Raw genomic sequence first — 20,152 nt, forward strand, 5'->3', positions numbered from 1 at the left:
TACAAGAGGGTGTGGCGAAAGAAAGTGGCAAGGAAAAAGAAAAGGGCAAAGTAAAGCTAATGGAGCAGGTCCAAGAGGCCCATGCTGAGGAAGAGAATGTTACAGAACAATGGGAGGCCTCAATGGCATTGGTGGCTCTACAAGATAATGTCCCCGAGGAGGTTCCGGCGGACCTAGTTCTAGAGGGCGATGAAGTACTCGAGGAGGTCCCAGACCTTGTTATCATGTCTTTGCATCCAATCATTATTGATGGGAAAGAGTTTTTGTTTTTGGATGACATTGCCAAGACACTCGGGTTTCGTGAGGATGAGGCACTCTCTATTATTGCCGTGAATGCTGGGGGTCAAGACAAAGGAAAAGTGAAAATCTCTTTTGAAGATGACAACCTCACAAAAGCGCTTGCATATGATATTGGTAGCAGTACCTTGGAAGTTGTAGTGGCCAAAGCGCTCGTTGAAATAAAGCAAGAAGTGCAATTCTATGAGAGCGTAGCTACCTTTGAACCACACATGCCCTTGGTTGCTGGCGATGCTCAAGACCAAGGAAGCATAAACTTGACGAATGAGCAACTAGTTGCAAGTGACGATGCAACTGAGGTATGTCCTTACTTCTTAGTTGTAAAGCAAATTATTTTTTGTATCATTTCACGCTTCCTAACTTCTATATTGACATGTTGACAGACAGCTTTTGAAGTGGACAAGTTTGCTATGCGCGTAGGAGGAACGCGGCCAAAGTCAGAGGGTCGAGATGCATCCCTTTGGCACTACATACCTGCCCTCAGAGCCGACATAGTGCGGGTTTTTCATTTAGAATATGCAGAGATCGCCTATGCCGAGCTCCTAAAATGTAAAGCACTTAGTGCAGTCTTGTCGGAGAACCCCTTAGCCTCGAACATAAATAAATGTATTTTGGTAGCTAGGGAAGCTGCCTTGTATTGCTTCACGGGCAACCATCCCGGCTCAGTTTTAGGCCATTGTGCCCTTTCTCAGGCTCAAGGAATCAATGAGCCGAGTGATGTATTCCAAAGCTTAGGCCAGAAACCAGCCTCTAGAACTCTCTCTCCTGAGCTCTTCCAAGAGCTTATTAAAAAGATGTAATGCAAACTTCTCTTCCAAGTTTAATAAATTTTTTTTGTTGTGCATTGTAAGTTGTGATTTTTCCTGGCGTACTTGTGATATACCATTTCAAGCCTCGCAATTTTAAGATTTTGTTCATGTGGTCATAGAAAAAATTGTTTAGGATTTATTTTAATTGAGATCGTGATTAAAAAAAGTAATCGAGATTGGGTTAGAGCGGTATGAAAAAATATTGTATTTATAGATGTAAACACACTCACATATATGTATATATATATGTACATATCTGTATATATATACATATATATATGTGTGTGTGTGTGTACCTATATATATATATAAGATTATGGGGCTATTGAAGGATATATATACATAAGACATAAGATATTATAAGATTTTAAGGCTATTATAAGATATATATAAATATAAATAATATCTTATATAAATATGTAAGATTTGGGGCTGTTAGGGCACCTAAATGGTTTTATGAGCCTCACCAGACCAAACATATCAAAAAAAATTTAAAAAAAATGCCATGTGCGCTACGGCGCGTTAATATCCATTTTGACCTGGTCAAACTACAGATTAACGCGCCGTAGCGCACATGGCATTTTTTTTTAATTTTTTTAATTTTTTTTGCCTTGAGGCACATTAGACACTCTATAAGTTTCTCTAGTTGACTTTATAGGATCTAGATTTTTTGTATATATAAATATTCATATATATGTGTGTGTGTGTACATATATATATATATATATATGTGCATATGTATATATATTTGTATATGTATATATATGTGTGTGTATATATGTTTGTGTGTGTATATATATATATATGTGTGTGTGTGTGTGTGTGTGTTTGTGTGTGTTTCTTCCTGTGTGTATAGTGCTTTTATATTTTTTAAATGAAATGTTCATTGGCACTGAGTATACAAAAAAAATGGACACAACAAAGAATGTAACACAACTCACAAAGTTTTCATTAATGTGTGAAAAAGCTACAAAGGAATCTGGGAACATTACATAATTTTGTAGGGAGACTTACAAAATGGGTTAGCCTATTGAGGTAGAAGGCTACGCTCTAAACGTAGACGTAGGGCTAGGGACATATCTACTGGCTTCAAAGTAACTCTCTTGGCATGTACCATAGCCAGCACTGAGTCTTCAAAAATAGAAACTATAATATCTTCCGCAGCTTCTTGAAGAGCTTCAAGAGCTGTGCTCTGTATGCGGTCAACCCTGTCAGAATATCTTTCCATTGTTTCTCTCACCAGCCGAGAGAATGGTGCCTTGGGGATGAGAAGATCTGTGCTTTTCTGATATTTCCTAATCTCTCGTAGCGCGACTGTCCCTGGCCTCCATTTTCTCTTCTTCTTTGTAACTGGTGGAGGCGCTGGTGGTCTTTGATTCTCCCACGGTGGTCGTTCAGACCTGAACTTCTTTTTCTTTTGTGCACGCTCTTCCTCTTCTTGTTGATCCCGAAACTTGCCCTCCATTCTTTTACCACACTTCTTGACTGGCCGTCTGGAAGTTGTGGCTGCCTGTGGCTGTGCTTGGCTTGCCCTCCTTGCGTCCTCTTTGGGCTGCTGTCTCTTTTGCATTTCTGGCTCCCAAGCTGCCCTCACAAGAGCAAACTCTTTGTCAATGGTATCCTTCGTGATGCCGTAAGACAGGAGCTCGACCTCCCTATTCTGTAAGATAACCTCTAGCTGTTCTAGGGTGTCGGCCTCAATAACAATCTCCAGTGGCTGCCCTTGACCTTCCTCGGCTTCTTTTCGACGTCGCTCTTCTTCTGCTTCTCTACTAGACCCTGCTTCTTCAGCTTCCTTCCTACGTTGCGCTTCTTCGGCCTCCTTCCTGCGCTCTTCTTCTCTCATCTCCTTTGCCTCTTGCTCTGTTACGATAGGTAGACTTGTCCTTTTTGCTGTAGCAGGTAGTGGGCCGAGTTGATCGAAAAACTGCAAGTCTTGATCCTGTTCTTCTGGCATGGCCTAGGTATGTACGAGTGCAAGAGATAGTGGGAGGGCAAGAGAGAGTAGAGCACAAAGAAGAAATTGAAATGTGGTGGCTATAAATGAAAAATGACTTAAATATGTCTATAAATATAATTTTTTAAAACTTTTAGAAAATTTAAAAACACAAAAAGATTATAATCAGAGAGTTTAAGCCCATGAGGAACCACACCGACGCTTGCTTGCTACCCACTGCCGTAGTCTCTCCCTAGCATTTGATCTGTTGTATCCTTCAGTTCTTCTTGCATTAACAATTTTCTTTATTTGACGCCTAAGAGACAAATTACCGCGACTTTTCTACCTTTTTTTGCCAACCAAAACGCGATAGAACCAGTTGAACATTTCATGGAGTGCATTACTCTTGACTTTGCCACCACCATGGCGAGTGCCCTTAAAATACACGGCCTTTGCTTGGTAATGTGATTTCTCCATGCCTTGATTGCTCCAAAGTGCTAAAGAGCCATATCTATCGAGAAAGTATGGCCCATGTGCATACAATATATGCTGCATAGAAAATTACAAAAAGTCAACAAACAGTATGAAGAACATACTACAAGGACACAATAAATACACGGCCTTTGCTTGGTAATGTGATTTCTCCATGCCTTGATTGCTCCAAAGTGCTAAAGAGCCATATCTATCGAGAAAGTATGGCCCATGTGCATACAATATATGCTGCATAGAAAATTACAAAAAGTCAACAAACAGTATGAAGAACATACTACAAGGACACAATAAATACAACATTACCATGTAGTGAGTAATGTGTGTTTCTCCCCATGCCTCGACCATTTCTTCTGTGAATCTACAAGTGGCTTGTTTAAGTGCCTCAATACCATGGTCATCCACGTGAGGTCGCTCTAGAAGATCGACCATTTTATTACACACCTCCCATACATGTGCACGTTTTAGGCCAAGCCTGGCATCATTTCCTCGATATGTTGTGACATCACATATCTTCTTCCAAATTTCAAAGTCAGTGTGGCTATGAGAACCCAAGTGGTTTGATAGCAAGTGTCTTGCCTTTGATCCACCCATGCAAATTTTATTAGGGTTGTCTTGTGTAGGGTTTGATTTTCTGTCCTTTGTCAAGACCACTGCTCCAGCATGTAATCCCATAGAGGAAAGTACACCCTCTAGTGCACGTATTGACTCTTCTCGTCGATCTTCGGGCTCCATGTTCCAGACATAGTTTATGTGGAGCATCAATAGCTTATCCAAAATCCTGAGTCTTGCATGTAATGTGCACACATGCACTTGACATAGTGGAATTTCCAAGATTGGGTTCCAAGCATTGTCCTCCTGGTCACGACTAGGTGGCTTGCTCTGGTCACAACTTAATATGCCATTATGCCATACCTTTGATCCTTTCCTCTGTTCAGCATAAAAAATGATTGCTTTTTTTTGCACCCACCTGTTTTTGACTTTTGCCTTTGCTAGGTTGTTTCCCTTTTACTCTTGAGTCTACTGCTGTCTTGGAATGACAACAGTAAACACATGAGAATATAGAATTCGCACCTGTTTTACAACCCAACATACACTTTAAGGTTTTTAGATCGCCACCCAAGTGCCATTCAACGTTAAAGCAGCCTATTCTGGGAACATCAAGCTTCTGACCATTGACCTGACAAGAGACGACATGTTGAATGCCAGACCGTTCAAAATACCACCTCAAGGTATCATGGTTCTCTTTTGGGAGGACCCATGCTGCTTGCCACCAGATGTTCTTCTCTGATTGAATGCCGTAGTAGTCCTGCTTATGCCCTTGACCCCTATTGTTGCTGTCTTCAGTTGCATCCAACTCTTGGGTCTCTAAAGGCCTTCCTCTAAGTGCTCGGCTCATCAAGGTTAAACTAACACGCTCCAGTCTTTGACCTTTAACCACTTGACATTCATCCAGCTTCAAGACAAACACGGCATTTCCACCTGTCTCTTCAAGTGTGAGGCCATAGTACTGAATCATTGCTTTTTGTAGCACTTCCATGTCAATGTAGACATTGTTATATGCATTGTATTCAAAGGGTTTGATTGTTGGCATTGGCATAATATCCTCCACCCACTTGTACCCACCCTCGAACATGGATGCAATATCACCATTAGCACACTTCTTTGCCATCTGTAAGCTATAAAGTGTTGGAAGCAAGGATTGCATAACTCCCTTTGCTCGCAACCCTAAAGTGATTGACCTGTATATTGCTCTGTAACCTTTCTGGCTAATACCTGTTGAGTCACATATATCAAGCATCTCTTTGGGGGTGACAATTTCTTTGATTTCCTTCAAGAAATGTTGACGATGGGTCTCCCGCAGCTTATCATTACCAGAACCTGTTATCATTTCCATAATATCCTTCTCCTGAAGGACATGCTGAAGAATGGAGGCATTAACATTGTCCTCAGCGTTGTTGCATCCTAGTATAGCTGTTGCACAAGCCCTACAATCACAATGGTCAACCATGAGAGATGCTTTATTCATTAATTGCTTCTCAAAGCTGCTATAATTCCTACAAAAAATTTTACCTGGTTGTTTGTTTACGCCTCTTGCATGCGCCTGCTGTCTTTGAAAGCAACCCAACAGCTTTACGTTTTCTTTGCCTTGCGTGATATCCCATGGGAAGGTGAGTGAAATGGTGAACACGACGCCGAAGATTACGAGTGGAGTGTTGAAGACGAACATAATTATCGGTAAATTGATTTATTGTGTGCACACGATCCGCTAGATTATTCTTCTGCACCTCAAGCTCCTCTGAGAGCTCTTTAATCCTCTGCATCAAACCATTGATCTGCTTAGTCGATGCCGCTTGAAGCTGGTCGAAGACAAATTGTGTTTGTCTCTTTTCAGCTACTTCATCTAGCCACAACATGTGTAATCTCCTACAATAGCCAAGAAGCCCATTGAAACCATCACCAACAAACATAAGAAAACTTGTAATGCTTTTGAATGGTGGAGGGGCACCAGATATTGGATCTGGTGGATAAAGATTTCCATCAATCCAAAGATCAATGGCCTTTGCTCCTTGCATTCGAAGCTGATCGTATGAAATATTGGGTGCAACATGCCTACTGCGTCGGGTTGCGTATTCTGTCTCCAAATCAACCTGAAGGCGGATCTTAGAAGGCTTATTGGTGATGTCTTGTAGTGCCATCTACAAGAAAGTAGGCTTGTAAGCTTGGGTTGAATAGGAGTGGAAGGAGCAGGATATGGTATCAAAAAATAATAGGAAGAATGGAGATGAGGGTTGCTTCTCTAGAGCTGCATTGTGGATAGAGAAAGAAGCCAGAAAGGGAGCCAAAGAAACATAGAGAGGGTTGGCAATGGTGAGACAAAAATGCAAAGGAGACAATGCATCATGGGAAGCTTCTTTAGTGCAAGCTATGGCTGCTAAGCAATATAGAGAGAGAATACTTCATGAAAAGGTTCTTCTGTGCTACTACTGTGGGTTTGGAGAGAGAACCAAGTATTGTAGAAAGAATGCTCCTGGTAAGCTTCTTCCTTGCAAGCCATGGCTACTACTGTGGGTTTGGAGAGAGAAGGCTCATTTAGGAGTACAGACCTGCTAGCTATGGAGAGAGGACCAAGTACTGTAGAGAGAATACTCATGGTAAGCTTCTTCCCTGCAAGCCATGGCTACTACTGTGGGTTTGGAGAGAGAAGGCTCATTTAGGAGTACAGATCTGTTAGCTATGGCTTTTGGAGTAGAGAAAGACGCTTTTTTCCATGGAGAAGGAGTGCAGGGCGTGTTAGAGAGAAGATTTGGAGAGAGAAAGAGATCTGGTGTACACACAAAAAAGGGGGGAAGAAAGTGACGAATTTTTGGAATGTTTGGAGTTCGAAAAGGTTGCTGCAGGCTATGATTACTGACTGACAGCCCATTACAAAGCTTTAAAGTCACCTAGGTGGCCAGATCTAGGAATATCTCCTTTTTTTTATTTTTTTTTATTTTTGTGAAAAATCAAATATATGCTTTTAGGACTAGGCCTCTAGGCTTGGTCAAAGATGGATTAGCATTTTAAGCATTTCACTAAACGTCCAAATTAAAGGGCCCAAGAAGACTCCATTGAGTTCCTAATGGCAGGTGTAAACATGGTAAAAGTGGACTATGGGGCAGGTGAAGAATAAGAAAATCCACCAAAGGTGATGGTTGTGACAAGCTCACAAAGGCTTTTCAAGATGTCGACGGGCACGAACACCGAGATAGAATAGAAACAGAAGCTAGAACAATTGGCAAAAGAGCAGAGAGTTCGTGAACAAATCACCAAGTTGGTGCAAAGTGCACAAGGGATGGAGCGAACAAGCTCCTGGGAGATCATTCTGAGGAAAATTCAGACAAGATAACCCTAGTCAAGAAAGAGGAAGAAATTGGAGCAGGAAAGAAGCTGGTGTGCAATGGTAGAGCAACTGAAGAAAGGATGTCGAAGTGTCAACTCGAGCCGATTATAGCCCAGAGTAGTGGAAGTGTTGCGAAGAGAAAGAACATGGAAGGAATCTAGATAGGAAAACTAACAAGGGAAAGTCAAGAAAAGGAAAGGGAAGCAAAGAAAAAAGAAGGGAGAATGTACAAAGGCTAAGGTATGCCCACTGACAAGGGAAAAAGCAACAACTCTATGAAGGAATACGGCCTATGGGAGGATCTGAGCAAGATGAAACTAAACATCACACTAGACAGAGTGTTGAATTTGGTTCCCAATTACAAGAAAAAGTTGCTTCATGCCATAGTACCAAATGAGAAACTAGTGCTAATGCCCTTGCAGAAACAAAAAAATTTGGCAAACAGAATGCAGGAATGTGGAAACGGTCCTGGACTGTGACACGTCAATTCCTGAGTGACCATCAAGATCAGAGGGCAGACAGTGGCAAGGGAGTTGAAAATGCAAGCAAGAGTGGGCTATGGTGGATCAAACACAAGAATAAACATAATTAGCATGTAGTTAAGAGGAGAGGTGATTAAGATGAGATTAGGGCATAATTAATCTAATAGCTTAATGCAGGCATGGGTACTCAAAAACCAACAATTTTGCATTAGGCCAATGCCTCAATTTATAGGTTTTACATCCACAAGATACCAAGCATCTAATCCCACTGATTTCTCCTTGATTTGTGTCACCTCTGGGGACACTTTTTCCTAGAATTTTTCCACACCCCTATATTCACTCATGCTACCCTTGATTCTCTCATCAGTAGATTCTTCTCACCTTTTCATTGCTACCCACTCAATTACAGACTCCCTTTTACAGTCTCGTGCTAAGGGCTTGTTCCCGCACACACCCATTCACTTGCATATTTCAACACCTTTCCTCAAGTGAATAATTCTAGCACACCTCGACCCTATACCAAGTTTCCCTCTTACTTGGTAGCCCGCGACCAGTGCCTCAAGTCCCTAGCTCATAGTCCTTGACACTCTCTCTCTCTATGTGTCTAAGGCTACTACAAGTGCCCGTGACCTTGACCAAAGTGCTCACACATACATCTACCACATGGCATACATCATCGGTGGCTCAGAGAGGTGGTTTTACTATATTGGGGTAGGTTACATTGGGTTGTGGGGTTTCTCTCTCTTTCTCTCTCAGAAAAGATGTCATGACTCCTCTTCCTTAGGAGTCATGACTCCTCTTCCTTAGGAGTCTCCACATGAAATTTACCGATGTCAATCCTTCTTCATTTGGTTTGCTGTAGTAATCTCTAGCGATGTGTCATGGCTTCTCACAGTTATGGAAAGTGAAGGTCCTTCCTCCTCCCCTTCCTCTTCCTCATCCTCGTCCTCGTGCGAGTCCTTGGCAGTCTATGCACTCTACAATCTCCTTTTATCCAACTTATGGAGTTTCTCAATCATGTGCACCTTTTATTATTTCAGACACTACAAGGGATCGGGCTCATACCCGCGTTCGTAGCCGCTAAAAATGACTTGTGAGGAAAAGTAGCGGACCCTGTATCAGCGCGTGTATAATCGCGGCCAGAGACATGCGTGTAAAAGCGCGTGTATAGCAGTGCCCAGACGCACTCATACACGCGTGTATACATGCTCTCTGTCAGTTATGATGCATTTAGACGCATTGATACAAGCGTCTATACACGCGTTTTTTAACTTTAGATGCACTTATACACGCGTATTTCTCAGATTTGATGCATCTATACACGCGTATTTTACAGATTTGACACGTCTACACACGCGTATTTTACAGGTTTTCTACGTATATACACGCATCTTTAGCAGTTTTGACGCGTCTATACACGTGAACTGAGAGCAAAAAAAAAAATCCAGAGAGTGCTATTTGGTGCCTAAATGCTGTTCCAGCATTCCAGCACCTAATAACACTCTCTGAATTTTTTTTTTTGATGCATTAGACCATCCACGAAGAACATATCCACGAGGAAGAACATATCCACGAAGGACATATCCACGAGGAAGATTAAGACAAGAACGGCATGAATGCATACATTGTCAATACACAATTCAAGACAGACATGAATGTAATATTATCGATTCACGATTCAATATTACTATCAAAATTTCACACATATATACAAGGGAGTCCATATCTCGAAGGAGCCCATGGCTTTAGTTTACAAAAAAATATATACAAGGGAGTCCATATCTCGAAGGAGTCCATATCTCGAAGGAGCCCATGGCTTCAGTTTACAAAAAAATATATACAACCACATCCTCAATATGGAATGTGATACTATAAGTCTGAGTACTACTCAGACCTGACTCGGTGCTCCCTCCATGCTCAGATGAGCTCACATCGGTCGGAATGTCCGATGAGTAGTGCTCACGTCCACCCTTTGCAGTGGTGGCGGGTGGATCATCACCAGCTTGTGCCTGTTCAAGTAATATATAGTATATAAGTATATATATATGTAATTCAATAAACCAAAATCATTCGTTTAGAGTTTTCAAGTACCTGTCGACCGTATGGTCTCATGGCCATCTCAAACTGCGCGTCCGTAATACGTCCCTCGGCTCTGAAGATGGCCCACGTGTCACGTCTGCTTTGCCGGTGAGCATACGTAGTATCGTGGGTTGAGGGCTTCCTCCCCGTAACCCGTGCTGTATCATAATCAACACAATTTGTAAGATTAAAACAATCATAGAATCAATGAATTAAGTAAACAATCAAATAAAGTGGCAAGATACTTACGAACTCTGCCTCCCATGACTCGACACCGCTAGATCCGAAATGCGAAGATCCAATGGTCTCCATCTGGATCCGTCGTGCCTCCACATGCTGCCTGCTCTTCACGCCACCCTCTGCTCGTTTCTTTGCCTCCTTCCACTCGCGTTTGTGCGCATGGCAGGTTTCTCGGCAGGATAGCCACCCGCAGCTACATTTAGCCCATCATCGTACGCGAGTTTTTTAAGGTGAGATCTTTTATTACTTAAGATCTCCCTTATTCGCGTTCTTTCCCATACATCCGAGAATGTAGCATGTGGGGGATTGGGGTACCGACTATGTACAGCCTCTATCACCTCCCCAACTAATCGGCTATTTTGATCTTTAAATTTAATAAAACAATTTCTATACAAGTTTGATACTACCCCACGCATGTACTCCATTACCTCTCCCCCCCTCGCATCCATCACTATCCCGCCCCTATCCGTCACATCATAGCAGATCACTCCCGTAACCTCTCTCATCTCCTCCTCTTCCGAACTGTCTCCTCTAACTCTTCTCCCTCTATCTCCTCTCTCACCGCGTGCCCTACTACCTCCCCCACCTCCCCCACCAAAGCACCCGCCGCATCCTCCACTCCCACTCTTCCTACTACTGCGGGTGGAGTCACGACTGGGGGATTGTCTACGTGACGATGGCTGTGAGCCCTGACGTGACGGTGGCTCTGAGGGAGCACGTGATGGTGGCTATGAGGGTGTGCGTGAGTGTGTCTGGGACGAGGTATGTCTCCTCGGTGGGTGTGGAAGAGGAGAAGCTGCATGCCGTCTCGTCGGACTCGTAGGCATAGACGGCACTAGAGTGCCCTGGATACTCGCGATAGGGGTATAGACACCAGGCATGGCAGGAGGGGGATGGGCATACATGTACTCTGTAAGCTCAACTGGACCAGGATGGCGCCCAAAATGATTTAGCATCTCCATCAACCAATTGCTGTACGCAAATGGATCGGATGAAGAACCTGGAATATCCATAAAGAATCTGCAAAAATAATCTTCATGTACATCATGGGCTGTCTCTTGACTCACACAAATATCATTATTCAAGTCATCTATCAGCCTGCAAACCAGATGGCACAGGAAACGCGTGTATACACCCGTCAAAAAACGTGTGTATCCACCCGTCCAGAAACGCGTGTATATCCACGTGAAAAGTCTGTGCAAACAGGATACACGCGTTTTTACACGCGTTCCTACACGCGACCTGCGTAAATTTTTTTTGAAAAGGACCGACTCTGACAATGTGTCCTTATAAAAGGCCCACTGTCGCCCCTGTCAGAATCATTCACCCAAAATCGTGTGCACAGAAGCAAAAGGACGGAGACAAACCCAAAAAGCAAAGAGAAAATAGCATAAACAAATCTGAGGAAGGAGACAAGGCAAAGGACAAACTGACTCACCTCTGAAAAAGTGAGTCTTCTTTCTTGGTCGGCTTTCTCCCGTGTGTGCTCCTTCTCTTCTCCCTCCTTGCACTTAGGTTTCGTTACTGTTGGAAGAGGCGAAAATAAAAAACAACAGTATTGTTAGTTCAAAATGTTTATTTGGGGGAAGGCGGGCTATTTTTAGTTTAAACAGATCTTCGCGTTTATAAACGCATGTAAATTCGCATGTATGCCAATTTAGCTGCATTTATACACGCGTTTTGCAAGAATTACCCGCGTTAATACACGCGATTTTTAGGAAGTAGCCGCGTTAATACACGCGATTTTAAGGAAATAGCCGCGTTAATACACGCAATTTCTAGGAAATAGCCACGTTAATACACGCGATTTCTATACTTTCATTAAAAACATATTATGATTTTGTGTTTTCTGGTTTGTGCATAGGATGTCATCAACCTCCTCAAGCAGTTCTGGAGAAGATGAGACAATACGTCATCGTAATCGCGATGTGTGGTTGGGACAACGGATCAAATGTATGTGTAATCGATGTCAAGGATGCATTGTACGATCACGTCGAATTACCTTGAATCACATCTCCATGTATGGAGAATGGAATCAAACATGTTTAGAGGTGAGCAGATGTAAATTGATGGTATTCAAATGACTCATGGTATCCAAATTAAATTAATAGAGTTGTAATATATAAACTCTAATTGAAGCAGGATGCAGTACCACACCCTAACATGGTGCCCTACACGTGACGAGAGCACGCAAAGCATCGACGAGATGATGCTGGAGCTTCGGGATCTATTGTCAGAGATGAGTGGGAAAGGGATGACAATAGCCCTGCACCCCTACTGTGCATGCACGTTGGATGTTCTTCCTAGAGCGCTTCATGAAGACCTTAAAAGACTTTGTGAGACAAAGTGCAAGGCCTGAAGGAAGCATGGCCGAGGGTTGGTTGATACAAGAGTCTCTTGTATATTTTTCAAAATTTCTTGGTCAGGTGGACAGCTCTTTGCCACGACTATGGAGCAATGAAGAGGACTTGAGGATGACCTCTATTGTGCCTCAAGGAAAAGGACAGAGTAAAGTAATTGACAGAACATTGATTGATGATCTCAATTTCACTTGCATCCTTAATAGTGATGTGATGAGCAGATGGGTTACAAGATATGAGGATGCAAAGACAAAAAGGCAAGCAGAAAGAGCTCTCTTTCGGAGGCAACATGGCTCTCGTAAGGCGTACCCTAAGCATCTAGCAACACTTCCGAATGATATCCATGTTGATTGGTTGCATGAGGAAATGGAGAGAGCAGAGAGCGACGAGGGGCTGCATATCACGGCGGAAGAATGGGAGTATGCACGAGGATGCATGTTAAAGGTACATAGAACTAATGTTTTGCATTAGTTGTAAGTGATTTGCTTTTAATATTTATTCACATTGCTCACACAAATATTGCTTTTATTTTGGTCCAGTGCACTATGCTCAATGCTATATGGTGTGAAGGCAAGCATTTTCAAACACAAAGAATCGATGAAAAGAGGAATACACAAGATTGCGGTGTCATTAGTAGCTTTGAGGGAGCTAATGGAAAAATGGATGATTATTGTGGCACAATCCAAGACATATTTAGGCTTGACTTTCATCGCTTCTTTGTGTATGTTTTGGATGTCAAATGGCAAATGAACGTGGTGGAAAAAGGGCCTGATGCAACGATAAAATGCCATGCAAGTGGCTATGTAACTATTGACTCTACAAAGTTTTGGCAAACAAAGAAAGATAGACTCGTATTGCCACAACAATGTGAGCAGGTATGCATTTTTTTACTAATGTGTTTCATGTACATATATATCTAAGCTCGCGTACCCCTTGACTTTTGATATGCTAATTACTGTACTATGTGTATTTGAGTAGGTTATCTATCTACCAATGGTGCATGACATTGAATGGTGGTACGTCATCCCTATTGCACCACGTTCCAAAGTGATGTATAATACATTCACTGATATGGAGCATATGGAGGATGTAACAAGCCGCAATGAAGATGATGTCGAACATGCCAATGAAGATGTTGTGATCGATGATCAAGAAATAAGAGATGATCATGATAATGAGAATGAGCGTGCCATTTCTCATGATCATGAGAATGACCCTACCATTGAGGATGATGGTGATGTTGATGAGGATGATCAGGACATCGATACCATTGTCAATGGAGTACAGAATATCGATAGTGAAATAAATTTAATCGTAGCCTTACAAATTGATCAAATGGATATTGATCAAATGGATATTGATGTTGATCGTTTGGCAAGGATGGATCTTATTGAAGATGAGATCGAACCTTAATAACCAATCCATCTCACTGTATCGTTCTAAATTCATGACATTTCTATTGTATGTGTTGTCTTTTAATTATCATCTCATATGCATGATTTATCATTATTGTAAATGCATGTAGTGGGATTGTGTAATGATATATACTGTACTGTACTATGAGATGGTTTAAAGAAAATAGTTCTTAATTTTGTAAAAGAATTCAGTTTTTTTTCAGTTTTTTTTACCAGGCGTGTATAAATGCGTACATAAATACGTGTATAATAGCGCGTATTCATGCGTGTATATAAACGCTCTTATACACGCGCTGATAAATGCAAATATACATGCAAATTTAAATGCAAAAATACACGCGTCCGATTTTATTCAAATACATACGCGACCATACACGCGCTCGTAATTTATCGCGTGTATGAAACGCGTGTATGGCAGCATTGTGTTGTAGTGAGAGATAGCCTTTCTTCTACTCCTATCATAAGGGTCTGTGTGAGGAACTCTCTGGGCACTACTACCTCCAATCCATACACCATGCTGAAAGGCTCAAGTCCCATTGCATTCTTATACATTTTTTGGAATACCCACAATGTTGAGTGCAGCTTTGTGTCCCATTCGGTCTCCTATTCTCATTCATTGTCTTAACCAGTATTCTCTTCAAGATTTTATTGGTGGATTTTGAATGGGCCAACAAATTCCAGACCCCACTTTTGGAACGACTTTAGGTGCAATATTGGGTTGTGATGCATTCTGTCTACATCATCATCACTCGGTTGTCCCAGCCTCTAGCACATATCCACTCCTTTCCAAACTTGTGCGTGTTTTTTAATGCAGTCGGCCACCACAATTCTACTTGTGGAACACTTTCTACCCCGTGTGACTTCTCTGGAAAAGTGCCCTCCATTTATTCCTTGGTGCGCTTCTGCTAGAACAACGTGTTGTTCATGTTCGGGGATGCATCTTCTCAGTATCTTATCAATTCCCATCTTGTAGAGCTGACACCATAAATGACTTGCTCTGGAGAATAAACTTTTTCCTTTGATCTCTGGACATGTACTCCGGAAAGGACAAGCCAGATAGGAATTACTGCATCTCATCGTACCAACTAGGTCTTTCTGCATCTATGAGAAAGAGGTGCACATTCGGGACATGTACTCCGGAAAGGACAAGTCAGATAGAAATTGCAACATCTCATCATACCTACTGCGTGCTTGTTTTCGAGGGTGTGCCTTATGGTGAACTCGAACTCTAGCAAAAACGGATCCGATATGGTGGTGGAAGCATTCAACTTTTGGTAGTTAATGATGCAGACCCTCAACTTCCCATTCTTCTTCAAGACGATGATTATTGGTGAAAGGCATTCCGCCTTATCACTAGATAGATGAACCCCTGTCTTAACAGCTTATCAATATCCTCCTTCACTTGTTTGGCATAGTTGGGGTTCATTCTATATTTTCTTTGTCGAATAGGAGTTGCATCCTCTTCTAAGTTGCATTCTTCTTCGAGATGATGACTATTGGTGAAAGCCATTGTGCCCTATCCACTTGAGAGATGAACCCTACTCTTAGCAGCTTATCAATATTCTCCTTCACTTGTTTAGTGTAATTGGGGTTCATTCTATATTTTCTTTGTTGAATAGGAGTTACATCCTCTTTTAAGTTGATCTTATGTTGGTAGAAGTTAGGATCAATCCCCTTCATGTCTTATATTGGTAGAAGCTAGGATCAATTCCCTTTCAAGGTGAATACATCTTTGTAGGACCTTAGAAATTCAAGGAGCCTTCCTCTTGGTGTGCTGACTCTGACTGTTTTTGTCTGTTGGTCATCCCCCAGGTTCACTTCTTCATGTTCATCTTCCTCGACTCTAATGTTTCGCTTCCTGAGTTGGGCTTCCTCCTTCTTTGAGAGCCATCATGGCCTTTCCTGCTCAGCCCCTGCAGTTCTACCACATTCTCAATGAGTGCCCTCCTCTTCCTTTGCACTTTCTTCATTGACACACAAAACACCACACTACTGAGAAAACCTTCACTCTCACTCTCTCAGTTCTAACTCTCACTACATCTTTTCACTAACTATCTCACTCTCTCATACATAGACAACATTTTCAGTAGAACAGAGATACTGTAGACTCAATCCACACTCACTCTCTCTGATACATAGACAACATGTTCAGTAGAACAGAGATATTGCAAACTCATTCCACATAATGTAGAGAACAACTTAGAACAATAATGAGATGGTAAGCTTGCTCTTAACTTGGGGGATTCACTCTTAGAAAAAGTATGATATCAAGTGAGTGTACAAGAGGGGGATTTTTGGAAATGAGGCATAAGCTTATAAGGTAGTGTTATGGCTCACCCTAACCCCCCAACAAGAGATTACCTGGTGAACCGCAAATGTCGTGAGGATCTCTCCAATAGCCAAGCTCGTAACCCTTAAGTTCTCCAAGCTCTATAACTCCTTCAGAAGAAATTCCATCATGCCTCTCTCGCGAACGACGAGCGTTGCACTATAGGTACCCATCCCTCCTCTCACCTCACTTTACTCACACACACTCATTAGCATGCATTAGGGATAGAGATTAGCAAGCGGATTAGCAAGAGCAAGACTCAATTGCACAATCGGAGAGTATCTTGTATTATGAGAGAAATTCACTTATATACATGGCCATAAGTGTTCACACTCAAACTGTGGCCGACCGGGCACTTTAGGCTCCTAAGAGACCTAGTGCTATTACAATGACTACTCTCATAATATATCCATGAAGTACATCACTTGGGACTTCATCCTACTATACATGCTACCACACGATCTTGAAGTGGGAATCACCTGTCATACCATTATGGGCACTCGTCCAAGTTGTAGCTTTGGACATCATTGCTTTATATCTTGAATGTGTGACCTTTTGGTGTATCTACCTTAACTTATTGATGTAGGATAATGGTAGTAGCTCTTGTTAACCCTAGGAATGGGTTAATATTTCCCCCTTTCTGATGGCGATCATGTCCTCATGAATCGTGTCATTGAAGACTTTTGTGCGGGAAGAATTGACAAGCTTATAGATGATGATCGTGTCCTCGTGTTGAATTAACTTTCATTGTATTTGTTCCTCCAGAAGGAATAAGAAAAGCTAGTTAGTGAATGAAAAGGTTAGTGGTTTATTAGGAATTCCTAACGGGGTGGGGGTGGGGTTTTTTGTGAGTGATTGCATTTTTATATTTGTGTGAGCATGTTTTTTTATTTTTTGGTTTTTTGGTTTTTTGCTCACTTTGTGTTTGGCAATCATAAGCAAGGTTACATGTGATTTGTGTTAGTGGTCATGCTAAGAGATGTTAATAGAGGAACATAGACATAATCATTAGAACGAGATGGTGATTCTTAATTCCTCATTTGATTCATTGAAGCGACATTCATCATTTGAAGAAATGAAGTCCCTTTGTGTTGTAGGATTCTTGTTAAATGTTGTTGAGTAGGACTTGTTCCCGCATGCTTCTTCCCATGTGCTTTTCTTACTTTTATATATATTTAAGTGCTTTTATGAAAAGCAAATATACGAAGTACAAGAAGTGAGTCATATAGACTCTTATTGAACTACTTTTTGTGTTGAAGTAGCCACTGGTTGTTGGCGAGGATTGGAAGAATTGTGTCGACTTGCGAGGCTAATATAGATATCTTTACTAAGGATTGGAGATCATTTATTTGTGAAGATGGTGGATAGGTTTGTAATTTGAAGGAAAATTCCAGGCGATGGATTGTACCATTGACCAAGCTTTTCGCCCACCATGTCCCCCCCATCCAAAGATGTACTTGGAAGTTGTTGATGGTGAGGCTTTGGTGCAAATGTTCTCTAGTGCATAAGTATGGATATGTACTCCTGCTACATTCACATAGCTAAAAGAATAGTAAACGATAAGCTTAACAAGATATAATGGCTATTGAAGATTCTTGGGAGTTGCTTGTGATATTCTACCACTTCTAGGTAGGCCATATGTGTGACTCCTTTGTGTTTGTGCTTTTTTTAAAAAACTATCACCTTGCGAGCAGTAGGTTCTTCTAGCTACTCTCCTTTTTGAGAGAGTAGGTTCTTATGTCTGCCACGTAGCTTCTGCACTTATGCTTCACATCCAGAGAGGTGAGCATTGTGAGTTTCTGTTTAATGCGCTCATAAGTCTCCATTTTGCAGACGTGGAAATTTGTTCATGAATTTTTAGCTCAAATGTTGTCAAGGTGGTAGGAAGACTGCTGGTTTGGTTACCATTGGGGTTTCTTGATGTTGACAGTCCATCCGGTGGGTGGGACATACGTCAATGGCCGCCAAAAGATCCTCAATGGCCATGAAGGCACAGAACACGTCCGGTGGGACGATCACCCTACTATGTAATCATATGAGTAATTGTAACTGTACTGTCTGGTAATGCAATCTTGTAATAGTCGGGCATAACAGCCTAAAGGCATCTTGTAACGGCACATGAAAGGGGATAGAAGTAGGGGAAGAAAAAGACAACAGTAGGGGGTATCTTCTTGTATCTTCTTGTATCTTTTGTATCTGAATTAAGAGAGAAGAACATTGTCTCCTTCTGTGTGTCATTTATGCTTATGCTGTCTGAGAGAGAGAGAGAGAGAGAAAGAGAGAAAGAAAGAGAGAGAGTGTTGTCTACAGCATCTTTGGTGTAGAACTGTAGCACTACTAGAGAGCAAACCTATGGGCACTAGGCATTGACGGATCCTCAACTGGACTGATTCCGTCTTGCCAGTGTCGGATTGACCCTCGACACTTTGGCGATCCTGTTGGGGAAGAGGAAGTGCTCGGAGAAACACAGCAGGCTCTCTGTTCATCCCTCAGTGTGGCATTCTGGCGCAAGCTTTGGGCGGCCAAGAGAACAAGCACTTGCACAAATCCTTGCGAGAGGCAACTCCTAATCAAAAACCTGCACTAACAACTACCCAAGCAGCCTGCTCCTCTCGGGCTAGGCAATGTGCAACCTTTGCATCCAATCAAGGAGGCAACCACAAGTATCCAATATATAAGGGCAAAAAGTCTGAGGATCCTGACACACATGTCACAAAGTTTAAAGTAGTGTGGAGGGTGAACCATCCTCGGGGGAATGCAACTAATGAAAGGAAGAGGGATTAGTTTCAAGCCACACTTGGGGTTATTCCTACAGATTGGTTGTCCCAGTATTATGCACACGACCATTTCACCACATTCCAAGAACTCAAGGAAGCATTCCTCAGAAGGTTCCAAACAGTCAAAACACCTTCTGAGCTGCTGTAACAAGATAAGCTTAGGATCCTGAGGCAGAAGTCACTCTACCAGTGTTGGTTGGATGATTATGCCACAAAGTTTCGCACATTATGTGCGAGACTGACCCATGAAGATAAGTCATCTGAGGCTATCCTGGCGGATTGGTTTTTGCATGGACTACACAAGAGAATCAAACCAATCGGCTGCACAACAGACATTGCATTACAAGGGTTCGATGGACCACTTGAGGCAACCAAAAGGCAGAGAGGAACATGGGCTTGGAAAAGAAGTCCAAGAAGAAAAAGAACAAAAAGAAAAATTCATCAGACAACGATTCAAGTGGGTGAGTCAGACACACAGAGGAATCAGATAATGAGTTAGGGGCTGAGGAGGAAGTTAAGCGCAACAAGAAAAGTAAACAAAAACGCAAAAGGGACAAGGTGGATGTCCTAGCCAAGAGGGTTGTTGAGAAGGTGGCTCCAAGATCGAGCAAACACTCCAACATGTCAGACTAAAAACTTGGTGTGTTCTGCCCAATCTACAAAAATGAGGGGCATTTGAAAGAAGAATGCAAGATGCAGCCAACATGTGCCCTCTGTCAACCTTTCATGCATCTGACAGAGAATTGCAGATACAATGGAAGAAGTCGGGTAGCAACAGTAGTGAATGCAGTTGATGGAGAAGATCCAATGGGGGATGCTGTGCTGACACCACAGAGATCCTACTATGGCTAAGCATTTGGCAGAGGAAGGGGTGGTGGACAACAGTAGAATGCATTCTAGTGCTACTATTGTCAGAATTCAGGACACAGGAAAATCGAATGTCCGCGATATACTTAAAACATCAACAGGAGCTTCAAGGAAACTCTAGAGATTCAGCAGAAAGAAGCATTAGCACCTGCTGTGAATATGGTAGAAATCAGATAGTTCAATGATGGG

At 42.1% G+C, this 20,152-nt stretch overlaps 1 protein-coding gene across 1 annotated transcript; it reads left to right on the forward strand.

The window, feature by feature from the left end:
- The first annotated feature begins 509 nt into the window (after positions 1-509).
- Positions 510-19,948, forward strand: LOC147622864 (uncharacterized). The gene is made up of 4 exons (XM_086822626.1): positions 510-596; positions 681-1,016; positions 18,724-18,878; positions 19,846-19,948. Exons 1-4 carry the CDS (start codon positions 510-512, stop codon positions 19,946-19,948), a joined length of 681 nt encoding a protein of 226 aa, XP_086678752.1.
- Positions 19,949-20,152: the final 204 nt, after the last annotated feature.

This window comes from Cibotium barometz, chromosome 28 (assembly GCF_041138505.1).
Source record: "Cibotium barometz isolate CiBa-2024 chromosome 28, ASM4113850v1, whole genome shotgun sequence".
Taxonomy (NCBI): Eukaryota; Viridiplantae; Streptophyta; class Polypodiopsida; order Cyatheales; family Cibotiaceae; genus Cibotium; species Cibotium barometz.